This window comes from Geotrypetes seraphini, chromosome 16, assembly GCF_902459505.1.
Source record: "Geotrypetes seraphini chromosome 16, aGeoSer1.1, whole genome shotgun sequence".
NCBI lineage: Eukaryota > Metazoa > Chordata > Amphibia > Gymnophiona > Dermophiidae > Geotrypetes > Geotrypetes seraphini.
The window spans coordinates 51,196,174-51,219,491 of NC_047099.1; the positions used below are offsets into that span (position 1 = coordinate 51,196,174).

Here is a 23,318-nt window from a genome sequence, read left to right on the forward strand (position 1 = left end):
GTACTTCATTCTTCAGTAGTGTGTCTGTTAAGAACATAAGAATGGCCTTACTGGATCAGACCAATGGTCCATCTAGTCCAGTAGCCCATTCTCACGGTGGCCAATCCAGGTCACTAGTACTTGGCCAAAACCCAAGGTGTAGCAATATTCCATGCTACCAATACAGGGCAAGAAGTGGCTTCCCCAATGTCTTTCTCAATAACAGACTATGGACTTTTCCTCCAGGAGCTTGTCCAAGCCTGTCTTAAAACCAGCTACACTATCCGCTCTTACCACATCCTCTGGTAACGCGTTCCAGAGCTTAACTGTTCTCTGAGTGAAAAAAAGATTTCCTCCTATTGGTTTTTAAAGTATTTCCCTGTAACTTCAAGTGTCCCCCTAGTCTGTAATTTTTGACGACGTGTAAAATCGATCCACTTGTACCCGTTCTACTCCACTCAGGATTTTGTAGACTTCGATCATATCTCCTTTCAGCCGTCTCTTTTCCAAGCTGAAGAGACCTCACCGTTTTAGTCTTTCCTCATACGAGAGGAGTTCCATCCCCTTTACCATCTTGGTCGCTCTTCTTTGAACCTTTTCTAGTGCCATTATATCTTTCTTGATATAAGGCCAGAACTGAAAGCAATACTCCAGGTGAGGTCCCACCATGTTGATTAAATAATGTTCACTTATGTTGTTATGTACTAGAGAATGGCACAGTGGCTGATATCTGCAGTTAGCCACAGGGAGCAGCGGGTAACCTGTCGAAACAGGGAGTGAAAAAATAGAAGTCACCATGGGGATGGGGACAAGGCCATTAACCACCCCCATGGAGTGGTGAATGGTCTTGTCTCCGCAGTGAAGGGAACATGTGCGGTCATGGATCGTGCAGTCCAGGAGCCCATTTCCGCCCTATCGCCGTGTCCTGCCATCTCCCTTCCCCTCACCTTATGTGCCGAATTTAATTGATCTTCTCCCACTTTTAACAAGTCGTGCGTGGGCGTGGCTGCTTCTGTTGAATCTTCTCCTCTGTTGCAACCGGAAACAGGAAGTCGCGTCAGAGGAGAAGGTTCAACTGAAGCAGCCATGTGCGACTTGTTGAAATTGTCCTGCTGGGAGAAGAACAATTAAATTCCACACATAAGGTTAGGGAGAAGGGAGGGAGGGAGATGGTGGGATGCAGCGATCGGGCGGCAGGGTGCTGCTGGACCGCACGATCCGTGAAAGAGAAAGAGATGGTGATCCAAGTGGATGAAGACACAGCAGGAAAGAGAAAGGGGAGGACAGGCAGGTGAGCCAGATGCTGGAAGCAGAGGGAGAAAGAGGGAAAGAAGCTAGATGGGGTTGGAGAGGAGAGAGACACATTGGTGTGGAAGAGGAAGAGAGGGGAAATCTGGACTTAGGAAGGTAACAGAAACAGAGGGGAAATTATGTGCATGGGGGCATAGGGACAGGGACATAAAGGGGAACTACATGGGGATGGTATATGGACACAGGATGGGAGTATACAGATACAGAGGGGCGATATTAGAAATGGGGAAAATAGGAACACAGAAGGGAGATGGTTTGTGTGGATGGGATCAGATGGCTTGCGGGGACAGGGACTGAGTTCGCAGGGATGGGGCGGGGATGGGGACTGAGCTCGCAGGGATGGGGACCGAACTCGCAGTGATGGGACAGGGATGGAGATGAGCTCGCGGAGACGGGGACAAAATTTTTCCCCGTGTCATTCTCTATGTACCTATGACATTCACATGAAGGTAGGAGGGGAATGCAATGCATCTTCCATTTACATATTCAACTTACAAAATGAGTGTGCACCATATTTAGGTATCTGCAGTTATCGTTTATCATTTTCTAAAATTGCCTTTTTTTTTTTACAATGCAAATCAAGGCGAAAGGAGCTCCACTCATACTGTAGTTGGCCAAATAGCAGGACATTAACTACTGGTTTCCTTAAGCCAATGTTTCTTTAAAGAAAAAGGGGATTATTCCGGATTTGCTCCCTGTAAACCAGTAAAAGCAAGGTTGAAAAAGTAGGTCTTCAGGTCTCCATTAAAGATGTCTCTGAACAAAGAGCGAGGGGTAAACTATTCCAAAGAAACAGAGTGATCAAAGTTGACATGCGGAAACATAGGAGATTGTTAATGCGTTGAGATAATCTGGTATCCCAATATTGAAGAGCTTTGGATGTGAGAGTTAAGATCTTAAATTTGACTGTGTACTCAATAGGTAACCAGCACCGTTGTAACAGAACGTGAGTTGTATTTTGTAATACCTGAAGCCTCTTTAATTCAGCTTTTGAAATGCCAGCATAAATAACATTACAGTAATCGAAACGTGATCCTACAGCGGCATAGAATAATGAATGTAAGGCATCCCAGCCTAAATAACAATGCACTGATCTAATTTGGTGGAGAGCCGTAAAACCTGATTTCAGAACTGATGAAATATGATGAGAAAAATTAAGCTTGGAGTGTTGTGTTACTCCTAAGTACATGGAGCTATCAATAGGCTGAGCAGGTATGTCCCAAAAATCCCAGGTAGAACATATGGGCGAAAGGCATGTCCAGTAATCCAACATGTGGTTGTTTTTTTCTGGGCTTAGAATGAGATGATGATCTTGCAACCACTGAGCAACCCTCTGCAAACAAGGTTGCAAGAGTCGTTGATCAGGATTTTCGTTGGAGGTAGAGTACATGGGTTTGTCGTGCCACTGGGGTTTGCGCGCATCTGAGAAGCTGAAAGGTATGCCGCCGGTAGTTTCGCTACCGGCAGGGCCTCCAAGGCGGACAGGTTTCAGCGGAGATGTCAGACTAATGATGTGCCACCCATATGGGCAGCAGCAGATGGGCGGCGTTGGAGGCGAAGGATCGTGTTTGATGCAACAATGGCGACAACACTGAATTTATACTGGGCAGAAGAAAGGCTCGGCAATCTACTTCTGTATTCTGCCATGAAAACTTGATGATGTTCAACAAGTCGCTAGGACGTGAACACGAGTCGATGGCACCTATCAAGAATGAATAAGATAAATATTGTCTGCGTAATAACACACACTTATGCCTAATGTCTGCACTAAAGTTTCGGCGGATGCCCTCTTGTCGCCGTGGGACCCTTTAGAAAGAAGATTTGAAGTGGAGGAAGAAATCTTCTTTCTAAAGGGTCCCACGGCGACAAGAGGGCATCCGCTGAAACTTAAGGGGGGAAGATTTCATGGTGACACCAGAAAATACTTCTTCACCGAACGGGTTATTGATTGATGGAATGATCTTCCATGCCAGGTGGTCGAGGCCAGTAGCATGCTCGACTTCAAGAGTCGATGGGACAAACAGGTGGGGGCTCCACAGAGCTATGCCCAAAAGATGGATACCCCAGGAAGGAAGGTTCATAATGATTAAGTGGGCAGACTTGCGGGAGGGAGGGTTCTGAATGGGCAGACTTGTTGGGCCGCCAGCCCTTTTCTGCCATCATACTCTATGTTTCAATGTTTAACGCAGCGAGAGGGCTAAGAAAGAGCTTAAGTAACATAGGGGATAAAATTGATCCCTGAGGGATGCCACAAGAAAGGGAATAGGTAGTGGACAATTTATCCGACCAAGCTACTCTGAATGTTATGCCAGGTCTATGGTTGGTGTCACCCTGGGCACTTATAAGTGAAGTGTACCTAAACTGGATTATGCAAGCACTCTATAATGGAAACTGGCTGCTCAAGACTTGTGCACATATACACCAGCCAAAGTGCTCATTCCTAAATGTAGACATGGAACTGTGGACTGCATTAGTATTCTATAATGGCAATTGATATTATGGGCCTGATATTAGGCCAGCAGCAATCAGCATTTTCCTGACTCCTGTGCTTTGGCTTGGAACTTCCTTGTCTTTGGAGCCAACTAACACAGCCAGTTAGGTAGGACTGGCTTTTATGCAGCTAACCTGGCTGGAACCCCTCAGCCCCCTCCCCCAAATATCTGGTTTTCAGTTTAGCCCTAACCAATTATTTTTTGGCAGCACTTAATTGGTTAATGCTGCTGAAAATTAGCAGTTAGCCCGGAACAGGCAATTTAAGCAGCCAAGAGCCTAAAAATGGCCAGTTACTGTAAATCACTTTGAATATTGACTCTTAAATTTGCGTTAGATGCGATACGCTAAACTTTAGTTAACCTGTAGAAAATTACTTGGTTCCACGGGGCTGATTTAGGTGATTTAACCCTGTCTTATGCACATAACAGGCACTTAAGTCTTATAAAATCTGTGTGTTGGCCTACCATGTCATGATCTAAAATGTACCTTACTAAGGGGTCCTTTTACTAAGGCGTTCTAGCCTTTTTAGCCCACGCTAAATGCTAACGCGTCCATTATAGTCTATGGATGCATTAGTGTTTAGCGTGCACTAAAACGTCTAGCTCGCCTTAGTATGTAAGCTTGTAACCCGTTCTGAGCTCTTCTGGGAAGATGGGATATAAATCCATATAAATAAAATATGGTTTGTTGCTCTTAAGAGAGGGGCCTAGTCATCAATGCGAGGCAAAGAGGGGGGGGGAAGTGGTGGGAGGGTCTTGTTGAAATAGATTGGAGTGCGAAGGGTGGAGAGAAGCGGTGAATGCAAAGCAGAGAGGATGCCGAGACAGATGAAGACGTTGATTTGCCAATAAGAGAAATCGATGAGGTCACAAAGACGGATGGAGAGGGAGATGCTGGGGGAAGGGATAACAGGAAAGACAGATGGGTAGAGGCAGGGCAAGCAGAGAAATGAGATGCAGAGAGACAGAGACAGTCTGTCACTGGGTTCTGCGGTCGGCCTAGCTATTGAATTCTGGAAGAGGCTTTTTTCATAATGACAGTCCAGAAGTCACCATTATGCCATTCTTTTTGGGGTTTTTTTTTAAATTCATTAAGCTTCCTTCCTCCGTTCCTTGGATCAATGGATGAAGCCATTCTAGAAAGAAGCCTAAATCACCTCTCATCACTTGGTCCAGTGGATCAGCAGCTGGCTTCATCAAAACTTGGATAGGATGAAATAGTCCTGGTTTAAAGCCCTCCTATCCTGGAGGTGGATTTCTGATTGTTCTGAGAGAGGTTAAAGTTCATGCAAGCAGTGAAAGGTGGCAGGAAAACAGTGGTGACTGACTCCTGGTAGCCCTGGCAATATGTCTATGTTTGGCAATCCATGAAGGATGCATACAGCACAGTCTTTTAGTTCTTCTGCCACCATAATAATAAAAGTTTATATACCGCAGGACCGTGAAGTTCTATGCGGTTTACAATGATTAGAAATGTTACAGATTGAGTGAATAAACAAAGTACAGATTTAGCGACAGGTGGTTCTTGCGCTTAAGGACTAAGATTGAATAGGTTGGTTTCCTAAGTGTTTCAGGAATAGATGAACCAACTAGAGACTATATTTTGTGCCTTGCTTTATGAAATGACTGCTCCCAGGGAGAGTGCCTTCAAGATCATTCAAAAGAAGAATTTTAGTGTCATATTGTTAACTCAGATGTGGGGTGTTGCTGGTGGCTTGGTGACGAACCCGCGTCATACTTTAGTGTCTATCTCAACCTCAGTTCTTCTACACCAGCATTCTTCAATGCAAGATTTGAGGGTCAGTGGCTGGAAACCATCCCGTGTCATTCTTTAGTGTCTATCTCAACCTAAGTCCTTCTATACCAGCGTTCTTCAAAGCAAGGCTTAAGGGTCAGTGGCTGGAAACCATCCCGTGTCATTCTTTAGCATCTATCTCAACCTCAGTCCTTCTACACCAGCATTCTTTCAATGCAAGGCTTGAGGGTCAGTGGCTGGAAACCATCCCGTCTCATTCTTTAGTGTCTATCTCAACCTCAGTCCTTCTACACCAGAATTCTTCAATGCAAGGCTTGAGGGTCAGTGGCTGGAAACCATCCCATCTCATTCTTTAGTGTCTATCTCAACCTCAGTCCTTCTACACCAGAATTCTTCAATGCAAGGCTTGAGGGTCAGTGGCTAGAAACCATCCCGGGTCATTCTTTAGCATCTATCTCAACCTCAGTCCTTCTACACCAGCATTCTTCAATGCAAGGCTTGAGGGTCAGTGGCTGGAAACCATTCCGTCTCATTCTTTAGTGTCTATCTCAACCTCAGTCCTTCTACACCAGCATTCTTCAATGCAAGGCTTGAGGGTCAATGGCTGGGCCCATTCATACTCTGGTTCTTCCCTCTCTCCTTAAAGGATGACATGGGGATGGTTTCCTGTAGTTAACCGTGGGGACGGGGACATTCTCTACTTTGGTGTACTTCCAAATATGGCAAAAATTGGTACAAAGCTAAACAATATAATTTAGTCTACCTCATGAGGCAAAGTCAGGGGCAGTTAGGGGATATGCATATAGAATCTTAAGTTAACTTTCTCGTAGTCGATGGTGTCTTCTTCCGAGGACCCTTAGATGTTATTTAGATAACAGGAAAATGTCAGGTGCCACATGGTGGCTACACCATGGCACCTACCTAAAAAGTAGGCATGGTTAGGGGGGTGGAATGGGTGTGGATTACCTTAAGCACCGGTAGGCATCTGTGTTAAGTGCCAGTACATTAGACCAGGGTTTTCTTGGCCTAATTTACTGGCACCTAGCATTATGATGCCTAGTGGCGCCTAAGTTGAATTAGGTGTTGCTAGGTCCTTGATACCTACCAGGAGGTGCCAAGTCATAGATTGAGGGGTCTACTGACTGCCTGATCTCTTTGTGCTGTGACCCAGGGAAGGCAAATAAAGGCTTTACACCCAAAGCCAATCCCGGCACATAGTTAGTTCTGCAGCTCCCAAATCTAGTGAGTCGCTGGATCAGTGCTTTCCTCTGTAGAACGTGAATACATTGTGACATGCACAAAGCGCCTCGGAAACTTGCATTGGTTCATGAGGGGTGGAGAATTAATGCAGAGACTGCATTTAAAGCACAGCGCAGTCATTTTGTGGCTCATTTGGAAACAGCTGAAATGCATCGTGTTCACGTGGACATTGTGTTTGAGCGTACATTGGTCTGTATTGGCCTCGGTCAAGAGTTCATCTTTACGGCAAGCCCCATAGGCGTACATTGACGGGTTGTGTTTGCTTGAGCAGTACCCCTCTCAGTGCACGTGTGTTGTGATGTATCTGAGGTTCACTCATCCTCAGAGTGACCAATGACTCTCCTACGTGTGTATCTGTGTGTGAGCAGTGCATCCATGCTAAGTAACCTCTCCGACTCCTTATCTTACGAGACGATCTATTCTCCTGGAGAAACGGGAACACATGTTCTGAGGTTTAATATAGAACATGCATCTCGGGAGACTCGGCAACCCTAGACTTAAAGGGACAAGCCTGCTCTCTGACAGTGTTAGCAGCAAGTGTGCGTTCACACATGCCCCAGAGGCATCCTGCAGACTTTTCTTTTAGTTAAGCTGTTAAATTTATGGCCCAACATGCAAAGCCTGGAACAAACTCTGATTTACTGTGGCTGATAAGTCTTCTGTTTAGTCTCAAAGGAGCCTTCTCAGTTGGAAACGCCATCCCCAAATTCTGTAATCTTAGCACTTCAATGTAAATGCATCTGTACACTAAGGGGTCGATATATGGCTGGCGGGGTCACAATTTTGCTGACCGCCACTGGACTATACCCAGAAATTCCTTGCTGGGCAGTCTGGGTTCTAGCATTGAATTTCTTTGTATCTGGAGCCGGTTAAGTGTGATCCAGAGGTTAACTGGCTATAAAGAACCACTTAAAGATAGGACTGCCTTGTATGGAGAGGGGGTAAAAAGCAGACCTTGGGATTTCTACCTCATGTCCTTAAAAATCTGCTTACTTCGGGGATCTGTGAGGTCCATGAGAGTTAAAACAAGGATCCCTGCAGGACCCCCATGCCATGGCTGCTTTCTTTTTAAGGCCGTGTGTTTTACCTCTGTGGGATCCGTGGCGGTTCATAGGCAATTGTGCGCAAAACAATCACGCACGGACAAAGAGACGCGGACAACTGAGCGCGAGACAACTGAGCGCAAGACAATTGAGCGCGAAGACAACCTAGTGTAAGACATTTGAGCGCAAGACAATTGAGTGCAAATTATTTTCCGTAATGTGCACGAGCGGGACAACTGAGCGTGAGACAACTGAGCGCGAGACAATTGAGCGTCGGCAGGTGACCGCAAGACAATTGAGCGCCGGCAGGTGAGCGCAAGACAACTGAGCGCGAGATAACTGAGCGCAAGACAATTGAGCGCGAAGACAACCTAGCGTAAGACATTTGAGCGCAAGACAATTGAGCGCAAATTATTTTCCATAATGTGCACGAGCGGGACAACTGAGCGCGAGACAATTGAGCGTCGGCAGGTGAGCGCAAGACAATTGAGCGTCGGCAGGTGAGCGCAAGACAATTGAGTGCCAGCAGGTGAGCGCAAGACAATTGAGTGCGAGACAACTGAGCGCAAGACAATTGAGCGCCGGCAGGTGAGCATAAGACAATTGAGTGCGAGACAATTGAGCGCAAGAAAATTGAGCGCAAGACAATTGAGTGCGCATCTCGGATATCTTGCAAAGGGAGATACATTAAAATATACGGTCCCTTGTATCGCTTGCAAAGGGAGTGGCGCGCATATGAACATTATTATACCGTCGCTTTTCTTGCGATTGTGTAGCGCGTATCTTGGATAGCTTGCAAATGGAGCGACATTAAAATATATGGTCTGCGCGCGTGAACCGAAAATATAAACATACCTGTAAATGAAGAACTGTGGACGCACGTTCACTCTCACTGGAGGCGAGAAAAATCCGCGCTAGACAAATATTCGTTATAGATGAAGTACTAGAAAAACCAGATCTTCACCTATAACGGACACGGTCAGGCAGCGAAAGGAAGGCGGGCTGTTCGGAGGACATATATAATGAAGAAACGTAACCATAGTAACAAAAATGCATTCACGTGACTTATTGAAAACGCAAAGAGTCAAGGGAACCATACTGAAAACACATTGACGTGATCACGTGTTAACGTGCTGGACGTGCGCGTGTCCTTCATTCGCCAGGCGCCATCTAGGGGCGCGCTGAATTGTCATTGTGCTCAGTTATCTTTGTGCTTAATTGTCTCGTGCTCAGTTGTCGTTGCGCTCAATTGTCTTGCGCGGAGATATCCTTGCGCGCAATTGTGTTTGTGCGCTACTGTCTTTGCGCTGAGTTGTCCGCGCATTTTTGTCTGCGCGCGATTGTTTTGCGCGCAATTGACCTGTCACCATCCATGGCACCACTAAGTAGAAGGCATTTGGGACACCGGGGTGCAGAAAAGCTGGGCATAAGAAAAGGGAGAGCTGGGAAGAGACAGGAGGAAATTCATACAGTATTCAGAACCGGCAATCCCAACCACAAACAGAAAAGAAACCAACAAGGGTAGAAGTGGACCCCATGGAACTATAAGCACATGGCCTCAATAAGAAAGCAGCCAAAGCGTGGGGTCCCCAGCGATCCTCGTTTTTTAATTCCCGCAGACCTCACAGGTCCCACTGAAGGGGGTAAGATGAGGATAAATGAGGGAGTTATAACAAGGATCCCTGCAGACCCCATGCCGTGGCTGCTTTCTTTTTAAGGTTGTGTGGTAAACATCTACGAGGTCTGTGTGGAATCCTTGTTTACAGGTCCGTCAGAGATAAACTGAAATGATAAACAGCAGCTGTCAAAAATGAGGTAAGCAGATTTTTTAAGGACATGCGGTTGAGATCCGTGAGGTCCACGAGATCTGCATTTTACCCCCTCCCACTTCTAAGTGGTTATCTTTAACCGGTGATGGAACGACTCTGCCCTTGATTAACCCCCAAGTAGCTATTTTGAGCTTGAGCGCTAACTGGACATTTTCAGCTGCACTATTTGGTTAGCCCCAGACAGGCGATTTAAATGGGCAGAAGCCTCTCTTGGCTACTGAAATAATTTGGAATTTCAGGCCCTAAGTTCATAGATTACTAACACGTGTGTGAATGTAGCATTCACATGTAAAAGTTCCAGTTGGATGCTAAGCCTACAAGGGCCTGTGGATGGGGCCCACACTTAGACACGTAACTTATAGACTTCCAAAGTGCAACATATATGCACTATTTATGCTGACTTTTTACATGGCATACTTAAGAACCGTACCGAGCCAAACCGAGTCAGGCCAATGGTCCATTTAGCCCAGTATCCTGTTTCGACAGTGGCCAATCCAGGTCACAAGTACCTGGCACAAATCCAAATAGTACCAACATACTAGAATCTCAAAGAGAAAGCAAGATTCTGGGACCCCCAAATAGCAGCAACATTCCAGAATTTCAAAGAGTAAGCAAGATTCTGGAACCCCAATGAGCAGCAACATTCCAGAATCTCATAGAGGAAGCAAGATTCTGGAACCCCAATGAGCAGCAACATTCCAGAATCTCAAAGAGTAAGCAAGATTCTGGGACCCCCAAATAGCAGCAACATTCCAGAATCTCAAAGAATAAATGAGATTCCAGAACCCCAAAGAGTAGCAACATTCCAGAATCTCAAAGAGTAAGCAAGATTCTGGAACCCCAAAGAGTAGCAACATTCCAGAATCTCAAAGAGGAAGCAAGATTCTGGAACCCCAACGAGCAGCAACATTCCAGAATCTCAAAGAATAAATGAGATTCCAGAACCCCAAAGAGTAGTAACATTCCAGAATCTCAAAGAATAAATGAGATTCCAGAACCCCAAAGAGTAGCAACATTCCAGAATCTCAAAGAGGAAGCAAGATTCCGGCACCCCAAAGAGTAGCAACATTCCAGAATCTCAGAGTAAGCAAGATCCGGAACCCCAAAGAGTAGCAACATTCCAGAATCTCAAAGAGGAAGCAAGATTCCGGCACCCCAAAGAGTAGCAACATTCCAGAATCTCAAAGAGGAAGCAAGATTCCGGCACCCTAAAGAGTAGCAACATTCCAGAATCTCAGAGTAAGCAAGATTCTGTAACCCCAAAGAGTAGCAAGATTCAATGCTACTGATTTCAGGACAAGCAGTGGCTTTCTCCATGTCTATCTCAATAACAGACTGGACTTTTTCTCCAGAAACTTTTTTAAACCTATCTGCGTTAAGTGCTGTTGCCATATCCTCTGGCAATAAGTTCCAGAGTGTAAGTAATAGCACTTAGCTGTTGGCGCAGAAATGCCAACGTATGCTCTATTCTATAACAGAATTTGGATACCCAGATGCCATTGTAGAATTTGTGCTCAGCACCCTAAATTTTAGCATCCAAATTCAGGTGATCTTTATAGAGTTGCCCCTTGTATGATTAGGGCTCAGGGGAAAGAGGTAGGAAGGGGAGTTTCACAGAACCAAACTAAAATTTGAGCTATGGCCGGCCCCCATCCTCTCAGCCACGGCTGTCTCTGCTCTGGGGGCAGCCATGTGTCACATACAAAACAGCACACACAGCCAGATTAATTTTAGGCCTGCCTGTACTACATTTTTAATCATTGGGGTACAATAATCCCCTTCCCCAAAGAGTTTATAATCCAAGTAGAGAGGGAGATGACGAGGTTTGTCCACAATCATAAGGGCAATGAGCGTGAGAAGTTTTTGTAGTTCTCAGCTGATTGAGTGAATCACCATGTCACTCCTACTATGGAATGCCTATTTACCTAAATAACAAATAACTTTCTACACACACACCCTCCCAATTTCCCAGTCCAAGAAATGGAATGGTATGCAGATTTTGGAGGTGATGTTAGGAGAGGTGGCACCATGTGCATGTGTAAGATGCTGGCTTATACATTTACATAGGCAGACACGTGCAAGCAGCGATTGTAGAAATGGCTTTACATGCAGAAGTGTGAGTTTGCAGACATTTTAAGTACTGGGGCATGCATTCTTTCTTTTACAATGGCCATGCATGTATACTGTAGAAAAGGTTCACATGTCAATTCACACTTGCTAAGACTTGTGCAGAACTGTTGGCAAACTACTTGGACCTGGGGTTAGGTTCTTGTGAAGCTCATACATAGACGTTTCTTAACCTGCAGTTAGACTGCCATGGTCTTCATTGTTGAGTCACAATGAGAGGAAGAACTTCGTACATTTTGTCATGGCAGATTAGGAAGATGAGTCTGCGAGAGTATTCCAGAGGTGTGTGATTGAATTTTGTGTCGTGCTTCCTGTAACATCTCAAGAGTTTCAGTATCGTTCTTTCCAAGTTTAATGCAAAATTCAGTCACACACTTCAGACGTACTCTCACAGACTCATCATGCTCATCTGCCATGACGAAACATACGAAGTTCTTCCTCTTGCTGTGACCCAACAATGAAGACTATTGCAGTCCAAGTGCAGGCTCAGAAACATCTGTGGATGAGCTTCACAAGAACCAGCATAGCGTTGCCACGTCTACTTCTTGGAATGAAAAATAGAGGCAGTCTCATTACTTTTCAATCAGACCTCATAGAATCCAACCCTTAATGACCAGATGAGACAGAAATTGATGCCTGGTGCCAGGAGGTGATGGCTGTCTCTCTGCTTGACTTTGGAAAGCTCGCACAAGGGGCAAATGAAGGGAAGGGATCTTCTGGGGATATGCATGTCTTTTGGGAACTGGGATGTTGAGTGAGAATGTTATGTTCAGGTCAAAACTGTCTAATGCAGATCTTGCATTTTTGGCTGAAATTTACAGGCATGTATGTGCGTTGTTTTTTTTATAGCTCTACATCCTCAGAGGACATCTTTCACCGCCACTCCTCTCCACCTTCCTCCAAACCCTTTAAACTGTGATGTCGCAGAGGTGGTTGAAGGTACACCACTGACCAATTCTCCCTCCATAGCCTGTCAGGATGACTCGCTGCATCAGAATATTATGGACCCTCTGTGTATCCGCGGTGTTCCTCACCTCCGCTACACAAGGTAAGATGCATGGTATGTTCACGATTCAATGGCTGTATAACCAGGGTTGCTTAAGGAGGGTCAGAGAATGCTCCAACCATCAACTTTCTATCTTCCCAATCAGATAAAAAGAAAGAGGAAGAGGTGATGTTCCCCCATTTCCTGCAGGCAGGATCCTCTATGCCAGCGGTCTCAAACACGCGGCCTACCGGCCGCATGTGGCTTTCCAAGTTTTATTTGCGGCCCGTGATCTGGACGCGATCATTCTCTTCGTTTTGGAACAGCAGCGTGTCTGGCCGGTTCGTTCTGTTCAAAGCCGCGGGTTGGCAGCTACTTGCGCTATCCACGGAAGAGCCGGCCAGACACGCTGCTGCTCCAGTGGCGTACCAAGGGAGGGGGCGGTCCACTGTTCTCCCTAGAGTGCGGTTCGCGGCTCGTCTAGAGCAGTGGTGCCCAACCTGCTTTCCTTCCCTTCTCACCAATGCCATCGGGGAACAGGCCGGCACAGTGTTCTTTGATCTCCCTGCTTCTCTTCCGCCCGACGTCAATTCTGACATCGAGAGGACGTTCTGGCTAGCCAATCGCTGCCTGGCTGCCCAGAACATCCTTTCCGATGTTAGAATTGGCCCCGTGGAAAAGAGAAGCAGGGAGATCTTGGCCTGTTCCCGATGGCGGCGGCGGCAGCAGCAGCAGCAGCCTATTCCCCGGCAGCGGTGGCATGGGGGAGGGCAGGAAGGAAGAAAGAAAGAAGGGGGGGACAGGGAGCCAGAAACAAAGCAAAAAATGGGACACAGAATCAGAGAAAGACCAGACATAGAGAAAGAAAGAAAAAGTTAGGGGAGGGAATGAGGTCTGGAGGAGAAGAAGCATACAGGAGGCTGAAAGAAGGGAAGAAATATTGGATGCATAGTCAGAAGAATAAAGTTCAACCAGAGACTGATGAAATTACCAAACAATGGTAGGAAAATGATTTTATTTTCAATTTAGTGATTGAAACGTGCCAGTTTTGAGAAAGAAAAGATATTAAACTTTAAATGTGAGTGCTGCAGAAAAAATAGAGTACTTGGAGGGCCGCAGAAAAAATAGTTAATATCTTATTAGAGAAATGACAATTTTGCATGAGGTAAAACTCTTTATAGTTTATATATCTTTCCTTTTAACTGTTAAAATATCTGGTATCTGGGAGGGAGGGATAGGTTTCTTATATAATTATTTATTTGGAGTAATACAAATAAGAATGTCAAGTGATGAATTAAGGTATTTCTGAATGATTGTTGTACACTTGTAATTTTTGAAAATGAATAAAGATTTATAAAAAAAAAATAATAATAATAAGACATTAACTATTTTTTCTGCGGCCCTTCAAGTACCTACAAATCCAAAATGTGGCCCCGCAAAGGGTTTGAGTTTGAGACCACTGCTCTATGCCCAATCTATCTTGGGTAGATGTGCATCTCACCTACTTTGAAAGTCCTCCTGTGATGGAGATCTCACCACACTCTTTTCCTCCATTGTGTCCCATCCTCAGCACCACACTGGCCTGCTCTTCCTTCTATCTGCTGCATATCTCATAATTTGATATACTCCTAGCCGCGTTTTACATGTGAGCTTTTGAATCTCTTCTTTCGGACCTCTCTGCCCATCTCGCTCATCGAGAATCGGCAGGTACCTTTGCATTCTTACTGTATTCTGTCATATGTTGTCCGCCTTATGTCAGTGAAGATTCAAGGCGGATTGCCATTTTTTGACACGCCCCTTTTCTCTGGAATTCCCTGCCTGTTTCACCACATTCTGAGCTTTCTTATCTAAAATTCCAGAGCCCTTCTCAAACCCTCATCTATGTACTAAGGCGTTTGGCAGCTCGTAGGCTGCTGATTGACTGGTTGGTCATCTGCTAGTCTCCTCCTCTTCTCTTTTTAACGCCCATCTTTTTTCTTTTGTTCTTTCAACAATGTTGTACGTCTTTTCCTCCTATTTTGATTTTTATAAAATTGTAAAGTGCTTTGCCCTTCTAGGCCTTAAAAGGTGATGGCACTTAAGTGCGCTGGACAATCGCGCCCGGACAAAGACGTTAAGACAAATGTGCACATGATGTCAGCGCGCCGGATTAAAGGTAACTTTAAAGTGCTCTGAAGGGGGTATGAGGTGGAACCCCCCCACACTTTACTTAAAAGTGTTGCCGCTGCTGTTGAGGTGGGGTGGGGTGGGGGGGAACCCCCCCACACAGACTTACAGAGGAAAGTATAATTTTTTACTAAAATACTGGAAAAAATTACACTTTCCTCTCTAATTGGGGGGGGGGGGGTGTTTCCCCCCAAATCCCCCAATGGCAGCGCCAGAACTTCTAAGGAAAATTGGGAGGGGTTCCCCCCACATCCCCACTCAGAGCGCTTTAAAGTTACCTTTTAATCTGGTGTGCTGATATCCTGCATGCATTTGTCTTAGCGGCTTTGTCCTCACACGATTGTCTCACGTGCTTTCGTCTATGGACCTTAAAGGTTTGACTACTTGGCTTGGGGAGAGTCGCGAGTCCCTGCCCCTTCTATTAAACCCTCGTGTATCTGGAGATTATCATATTCCCCCCCCCCCTCATTTAGCTGGTGTCTGCACCTTCCCCTTATCCCCACCACAAGATTTAATCCAGGTTGGAAGCCTTCACTGACCTTTTACTTGAATCAGAGACACCACAATTCAAGTAAAAGGATCCGTTTTCCCCCTCGAACAAACCTTAAAAATACTGGGAGTCACACTGGACAAACATCTATCCCTTGATAAGCACAGTGATATCACAGTCAGAAAAAGTATCTTGGTGCTCTGGAAACTCCGCACCATAAAAAAATACTTTGATGACACCTCATTCCGCCTGTTAATACAATCCTCCATCCTCAGCTTACTAGATTACTGCAATATTATTTACTTGAGCTCCACAAAAAAACCATCAGGAGACTCAAAATGACCCAAAACACCGCAGTCCGCCTCATATTCAGCCTGAAAAAATGGGAACACATCTCCCCTTTCTACCACAAACTCCACTGGCTACCACTGGAATCCAGAGTCCTATTCAAATTCGCCTGCTTTTGCTATAAAACAGTGTTTGGTTTATCCCCAAGCTACATCATCCCTCACTTCCTCCTGAATCACATCATCAAGAACACCCGCAGAATTCAACTCTTCGCCTACCCCTCCCTAAAACTATGCCACTCTAAAAAATTCCTTGACAAAACCTTCGCCTTCCAAGCTGCCAAGCTAAACCCATGGCTAACCCAAATGGCCCTCAAGGCCCCCAACTACCTCGGCTTTAGAAAAATGCTTAAAACCCACCTCTTCCAAGACCAGGATCCTTAATGCCCCTTCCTAACTAAATAAACCTCCCCCCCTCACCTCCTCCCCCTTCCCCCCTGGCAACTCTGATCAAGTTGGTCTTGAACCACTTGTTACTCTGTTTTAATTGATGTGAAAAACTTGTAACTTTGTTTAATTGATGTGAACCGCCTAGAACTCTTCTGGGTATGGCAGTATACAAGAATAAAGTTATTATTATTATTATTATTAATTTTTACTCCAAACTCTTCTTAATGTCTTAATGTATTTATTGGGGGTGAAAGTAAGGCCTCCTGTCCCCATCCCAACCTAGACACTGCTGCTGTAGGGATGTGAAGGGGGACATGTGCGGCGGCAGCAAAAAGGGCAAACAGAATGCTAGGAATGATCAAGAAGGGGATCACGAACAGATCAGAGAAGGTTATCATACCGCTGTACCGGGCCATGGTGCGCCCTCACCTGGAGAACTGCGTCCAGCACTGGTCACCGTACATGAAGAAGGACACGGTACTACTCGAAAGGGTCCAGAGAAGAGCGACTAAGATGGTTAAGGGGCTGGAGGAGCTGCCGTACAGTGAAAAATTAGAGAAACTGGGCCTCTTCTCCCTTGAACAGAGGAGATTGAGAGGGCACATGATCGAAACATTCAAGGTACTGAAGGGGATAGACTTAGTAGATAAGAACAGGTTGTTCACCCCCTCCAAGGTAGGGAGAACGAGAGGGCACTCTCTAAAGTTGAAATGGGATAGATTCCGTACAAACGTAAGGAAGTTCTTCTTCACCTAGAGAGTGGTGGAAAACTGGAACACTCTTCCGGAGTCAGTCATAGGGGAAACATCCTCCAGGGATTCAAGACAAAGTTAGACAAGTTTCTGCTGAACTAGAACGTACACAAGTAGGGCTAGTCTCAGGGTGCTGGGCATGATGGACCATGGGTCTGACCCAGCAGCGGCAATTCTTATGTTCTTATGAAACATTCAAGATAATGAAGGGGATAGACTTAGTAGATAAGGACAGGTTGTTCACCCTCTCCAAGGTAGGGATAACGAGAGGGCACTCTCTAAAATTGAAAGGGGATAGATTCGGTACAAACGTAAGGAAGTTCTTCTTCACCCAGAGAGTGGTAGAAAGCTGGAACGCTCTTCCAGAGGCTGTTATAGGGGAAAACACCCTCCAAGGATTCAAGACAAAGTTAGACAAGTTTCTGCTGAACAAGAACGTGCGCTGGTAGGGCTAGTCTCAGTTAGGGCGCTGGTCTTAGACCAGAGGGCCGCCGCATGAGCGGACTGCTGGGCATGATAGACACTGGTCTGACTCAGCAGTGGCAATTCTTATCTTCTTATGACATGAGGGGGATGAATATAATTGTTTTGTTGCAAAGGAAGACCAATGGTCTACTCCTCCTCCCTCACCCCTCCCCAATGAGGCTTCAAGCAGCTGTACCCTCCCTACCTGTATCCTGTAGGAGTGGACCAGAAGTCCCAGAGACAATTGACTTACCACCTTCTTTCCACTTCAGTTCCCAGTCAGTAACCCCCAGTAGGAAATCCACATTAACCCTTTCAGCAACGTGGTTAGATTGCACTGGAGTAGGGATTTTCATACCAGTCCTCAGGACACACCAGGCCAATTAGGTTTTTCAGGATATTCACAATGAATATACAGGATGCCCAGAAAAACATTCCTTGATTTTAAATGGTTACAAAACCAAAATGTATTGGAATATTCTTTCACCTTTGAGGCTATAGTTTCATCAACTCATAAAGTTTCATATGGTTTCTGTTGATTACATGCACTCGATGTGTGCCCCACCTGTTACTCGGCAAATATCGATGCGATAATCGAGCTCGGACCAGACTCTCCGAAGCATGTCCAGCGTGATCACATTTATAGCTTCAGTGACGCGTTCCTGCAGATCATCCATAGTTGCGGATAGTGGAGGTACGTACCCCCAAAGGAAAAAAGGCACAAACAGTAATGTCCGGTGATCTCGGGAGCCACCTGACGAGCACTGTCTGAAGGTTGTAACTTCTGCACCAACTGCAACTTATAAGGGTGAAAGTGCAAGCGATTGTGTAAGATCTTGCTAACCGTGCTTTTTGGGACTTGTATTTGCTGTCATCTTATTTATAAACATAGGCCAATAAGTTTTGATTTTGCAACCATTTCAAATCAAGGAGTATTTTTGTGGGCACCCTGTATATGAGAAAAATTTGCATGCACAGCTTCTCTCTCATGGATATCTTGATAACCTGACTGGCTAGGTATGGCCTGAGGACTGAGTTGAGAACCCTTGCACCAGAGACGTCGAGAGGAAACTAAGATGTATTGCTCTCTGCAGATAAACTAGAAGTTGAAGTATCATAGATGCAAGATAAACTCTGGACCAGGTCCAGCTTGTTCTCAGCGAATGAGAGCCCTCCCCACAGCCCCGCCTAATATAGAAGATAGCTTCTCTAAACGGAGCTAGCGATGTCTTGAGGTCTGGAGATTTTGGAAGACCAGGAGCCCATGATATCGTGTCAGAGGTGGAGAGAGCCACTGAAAAGATGGAGAACAAGGTTCAGAAATCCCCAGAGACAAACAAGGCACTGAATTACTGATCGCATTGGTGGCTCTTTGCCAAGTAGACCAAGAGATCCTGAGTAACTTCTGCCGTGCTGTGACGAAAGACGTGTGGGTCCCCTTCCCTCCCCATCTGCGTTGTCTTTCCTTATTAAATAACACCACACCTTTCACTCCTAAGACTTAATTAAAGCATGCCGGCAGTTTATTTAAAAACAACTAATTACCCCGGCGCCTCGCTGCTTGTCTCCATTAAAATCTCCCCTCCTAAACCCCGCACACGGCAATTAGAACTACAAAAGCCGGCTGCAGCCAGCGTCTGCTGCTGACTTGGGTTTCCATTATTAAATTAATTCTGTTGGAGCAGCCAAAATGGAGAGCGATTTGTCCCTTGGAAAAAAAAATAAAAATAGCCCACACAAAGAGAACAGGGGGTGTGGAGAAATAGAGAGAATGAGGCATTGGGGGGGGGGGGTGGAAACGGGGATCCTTGTGCTGGTCCCTCTCACACCTATGTACACACACATTTGGGAAGATAATTTTTGGTTTGTATTTTTACTGTTTTGAAAAAAATGGACACCTGTACAATGTACCTGTGAATCTATCCACTTGCTTTTTCTATGCAGACAGGTTTTCCAAGGAGGGGGGAGGGGGAGAAACCCAGGTGTAGGCCATAAAATACGGTCCAAGCGCACCATTTTCTTTAAACTTGCCCAAGGGAACCCCCTTCCTCCTGGCCCTGATGTGACTACAAAGCCTGAATGTTCCGGAAAATCACCAGGCTGAGGGAGGGGCTCTTTCACGTGCCCTTAAATGGTGTTGATAATATCTCAGATCTCAAAGGGGGGAGGGGGTTACGTAAAGGTAATGTTTGGCGGATGTCGGAGGAGATGCCCGAACCTCTGCTTTGAAAGAATAGCGAAGCTTATTTTAATTATGCTGCTGGATGTATGCAATGTTGTAGAGATGTTATAAATATTGCATGCATCAGGCAATGGGAGATAGGGTAACTTGCCTGAGATCGCGGCCGAGCTGGGATTTGAACCCTCCCTTCTCTGGTTCTGAGTCTTCACTGAAAAAAACATGGGGCAAGGTCTAGGGAGAGAAGCTAGTCTGCTAGCCAGCTAAATAGGATGTCCCAATTTACAGGACTCGGTTGCAAACTTAGGACTGGCCGACCAGATTGTGGATGACTGCATTTGAGCCCATTTTCAGCTATAACATTGTGGGATTTAGTGGGTCAGAATCTTACATAGGGCACCTAGTGAGCTTTGACACTCTGCCCAACTGGCTCAGCTCACTACAAATGTTACCAGATACACTGTGCCCTGCTCAGACACATGGCCGCATGCACTCATTTACATACAACACACGCACAGATATGTTTAGATAGAAGATATACACACTCTAGAACTAGGGGCCATGATGATGAAGCTACTGGGTAGTAGATTTAAAACAAACCAGAGTTACTGGGCTTGATGGACCTTTGGTCTGTCTTATGTTCTTATGTGAGCCAAGTCTAGGACAATCGAGACGTTATGACATCACTGCTGAGGTTGGCTCTTAGGCATTGGTAGAATGAGGCATTATGATGTCACAATCTCAGATCTGGAATGTTGCTACTCTTTGGGTTTCTAGCAGGTACTTGGGAGCTGGGTTGGCCACTGTTGGAAACAGGATCCTGGGCTTGATGGACCTTTGGTCTGACCCAGTACGTCAACTCTTATGTGAGCCAAGTATAGGACAATTGAGCCATTGTGACATCACTGCTGAGGTTGGCTCTTAGGCATTGGTGGAATGAGGCATTATGACATCACAATCTCAGCTCTGGAATGTTGCTACTCTTTGGGTTTCTAGCAGGTTCTTGGGACCTGGTTTGGCCACTGTTGGAAACAGGATCCTGGGCTTGATGGACCTTCGGTCTGTCCCAGTAGGGCAACTCTTATGTTCACTTCTCTACATGTACCCAGGCTGTGTCCCCCTTTTACAAATAAGTGATAGTTTGAATGGATTCTCGCCTCAGCTTTGTGAGTTTCACATTCCATAAATCTCACATTTTATTTATGCCTGTGGCTGTTTCTTTTTTTTTCTTGCAATATTAATGGCGTTTTTTGATTAGCTGGGACATGTCTGATTTTGCTTTGAGAGCTAATTAAGCCGTGTAAATGTATTAATTTCCCTCCCACAGTGAAGGAGGACCGGGGGGGGGGAGGGGGTCCTTCCACTCCAGTGACGCTAGCCTTCCATCTAAGCCAGTGTGAACCTAGGTTAGCTCCCAGAATATATTTTGGTCTGTTGATTTAAAAGTCTGTGAGATCAGATGATTTGGGTGCCAGTTTCGCCCCTGACTCCCTCCTGACATCTGTTCAGTGTGTGCCTAAATGGGCTCTTTAGACATGTCAAGTACTGCATTACAGGAATGGCAGAGGAAGCAGTAACTGTGTTCCCTGCTGAGCTGAAGTTGCCCATGCAGCTGTGAAAATGGAAGTTTCTACAGGGGGAGATGCAAAGCCTATATGCGAGACATCCAGTGTTGCCAGGGGAGGGGGGCACAGAGCCTGAGAACCTGGGGGCACAGAGATTACGTTACAGATTTTGAAACAAGAGGCAGGAGAGAAAGGCACATAGACAGTGTTATGGGTTCTAAGAATGATACCCCCGACGGGGGCCTTAGAAAGAAGTGTTAGGGAGCCTGAAAGTGCCCGAGGAGGAGGTAGAGAGATGCAAAAGGCACCGGGGTCACATGCAATCATTACAGCTCGGTCTAGAGTCGGAGAATCGCAGAAAACCATCGCCTCTATAGGCTGCGTAGCATGTAGGGAGATTTGGAGCTAATGGTGAATGCCCTTGTGTGTGCTTGAGGGAGTCTTTCTGAGCCCCTGTCTCTCTGGCACTGATGAGCCCTTGAAGATAGCAGCAGTAAATTGATAGTTAAGAGGCTTCTTCGAGTCTGAGTCTCTATAGGCTCAGGAGATGGAGCGAGAAGGAGAGAGAGCACATACGGCGTGCACGTAGTGGGGAATCTTTGTACCAGAGTAGGAGGGGCGTTGCTAGGCAGAAGTGAGGTGCATGGCAGTGTCGGGAGGGGGGAAATATGTGTGTGTATGTGGGGGGGGGGGGGGGCCGGAATCTAGTTGCAGGAATAGCAAAGGGTACATTGGCAGAGTTGTGTATTTGGGGGAGTGCTTCAGTTACTGGAAAAGCGAGGGGTGCTGTAAAGCAGGAATGAGGTGGGTTGACAGAGTTCTGTGTGGGGCATTCAGTTGCTGCTCCAGGAAGGGGGCTCTGCTGGAAAGGAAAGAGGTACATTGGCAGAGCTGTGGGGAAAGTCTCAGTACTGGAATGGCAGGGAGTGCCATAGGGCAGGAATGAGGTACGTTGGCAGAGCTTTGGCAGGGGAGTCTGCTACATAGGATAAGCGTTGGCAGGGGGAGTTATTATTGATGGAGACTCTGCAGTCATTACTTCGTCCTGTTCCTGCCATTTCCATAAGCAGTAAAGCCTGAATGGTGGGTTTCGGTTTTCAGTCCAGCAGAGTCGGAACGTCAGTATTTCCAGTGGATCTTCTGCTCCTGTTACACTCCAGCGTGGTTGGAGCTGAAATCATCTCCCCATTCTCTGCCAGACATGGGAACAGGCTTAAATCAGCTAAGACGGAAAATAGAAATTCCTCACGGACAACACAGGGCTTGCATATCTCACCAGAGCCTAAAGTATTGACACGAGGAGAAAGGGATTAGGTGAAGAGGAAGATGAGGGGATTGGGGAAAGAGATGCAGAAATAAATTTTCAAAATCAGGAAAGATGGAGAAGAACTGTTCTTCCTTCTGGAAGAGGTGATGAAAGGAAGCAAGGCCTATATTTTACTATTGTCAGGATACAGGGGGGAAACTTCATTCATTCCCAAAGATTTCAATGGCTTTACCCTCTTAAATATCTCTTCCCCACTTCATTTACCCCCCATAGATTTCAATGGTGTCACCCTCTTATCTCTTCCTCTCATCATTCACCCCCATAGACTTCAATGGTGTCACCCTCTTAAATATCTCTTCCCCACATCATTTACCCCCATAGACTTCAATGGTGTCACCCTCTTAAGTATCTCTTCCTCTCATCATTCACCCCATAGACTTCAATGGTGTCACCCTCTTGAGTATCTCTTCCTCTCATCATTCACCCCCATAGACTTCAATGGTGTCACCCTCTTAAGTATTTCTTTCCCTCATCATTCACCACCCCCTCTCCCCCCCCGCCGTAGATTTCAGTGTCATCACCCTCTTGAAGAGAAGGATGATCCTGGTGCCTAGACAATCCCTTCTGGTGCACAAGAGTTTTAAGAATGCCTTGGACCACACCCACATAAGAGACAGAAATGCTGCCTTATTCATAAGACATAATTCTGTCCAGTTTGGCTTTGTTTTGTCAACATCCTTTTAATAGTTTTCCTTGTTTATATCTGAGGGGTTTCTACCCTTTCCTGATACCACCATGCCCATTATTAATTTTTGTTCAGTATTACAAAAATGCTTTGTGCATATAGGCATGTGTGTGTATTTTTTCCTAGTTTCTAAAGTAATCCAAGCTTCAAAAAAAAAAAAAAAATATATA

At 45.7% G+C, this 23,318-nt stretch overlaps 2 protein-coding genes across 2 annotated transcripts in view; one reads left to right on the forward strand and one right to left on the reverse strand.

Annotated features, from left to right (window-relative positions):
• Positions 1–1,067, reverse strand: part of LOC117349822 (collagen alpha-1(III) chain-like) — an 86,942-nt gene extending 85,875 nt beyond the window's left edge. Inside the window, exon 1 of the mRNA XM_033923417.1 lies at positions 927–1,067. Within this exon, the coding sequence (XP_033779308.1) occupies positions 927–1,067 (141 nt within the window). The remainder of the gene's footprint in view (positions 1–926) is intronic.
• The window catches only part of ADGRL1 (adhesion G protein-coupled receptor L1), a 195,244-nt gene that overhangs the window by 67,011 nt on the left and 104,915 nt on the right, over positions 1–23,318 (forward strand). The window contains exon 2 of the mRNA XM_033924537.1: positions 12,647–12,845. Coding sequence (XP_033780428.1) covers positions 12,776–12,845 — 70 coding nt within the window. The 5' untranslated portion in view covers positions 12,647–12,775. The remainder of the gene's footprint in view (positions 1–12,646; positions 12,846–23,318) is intronic.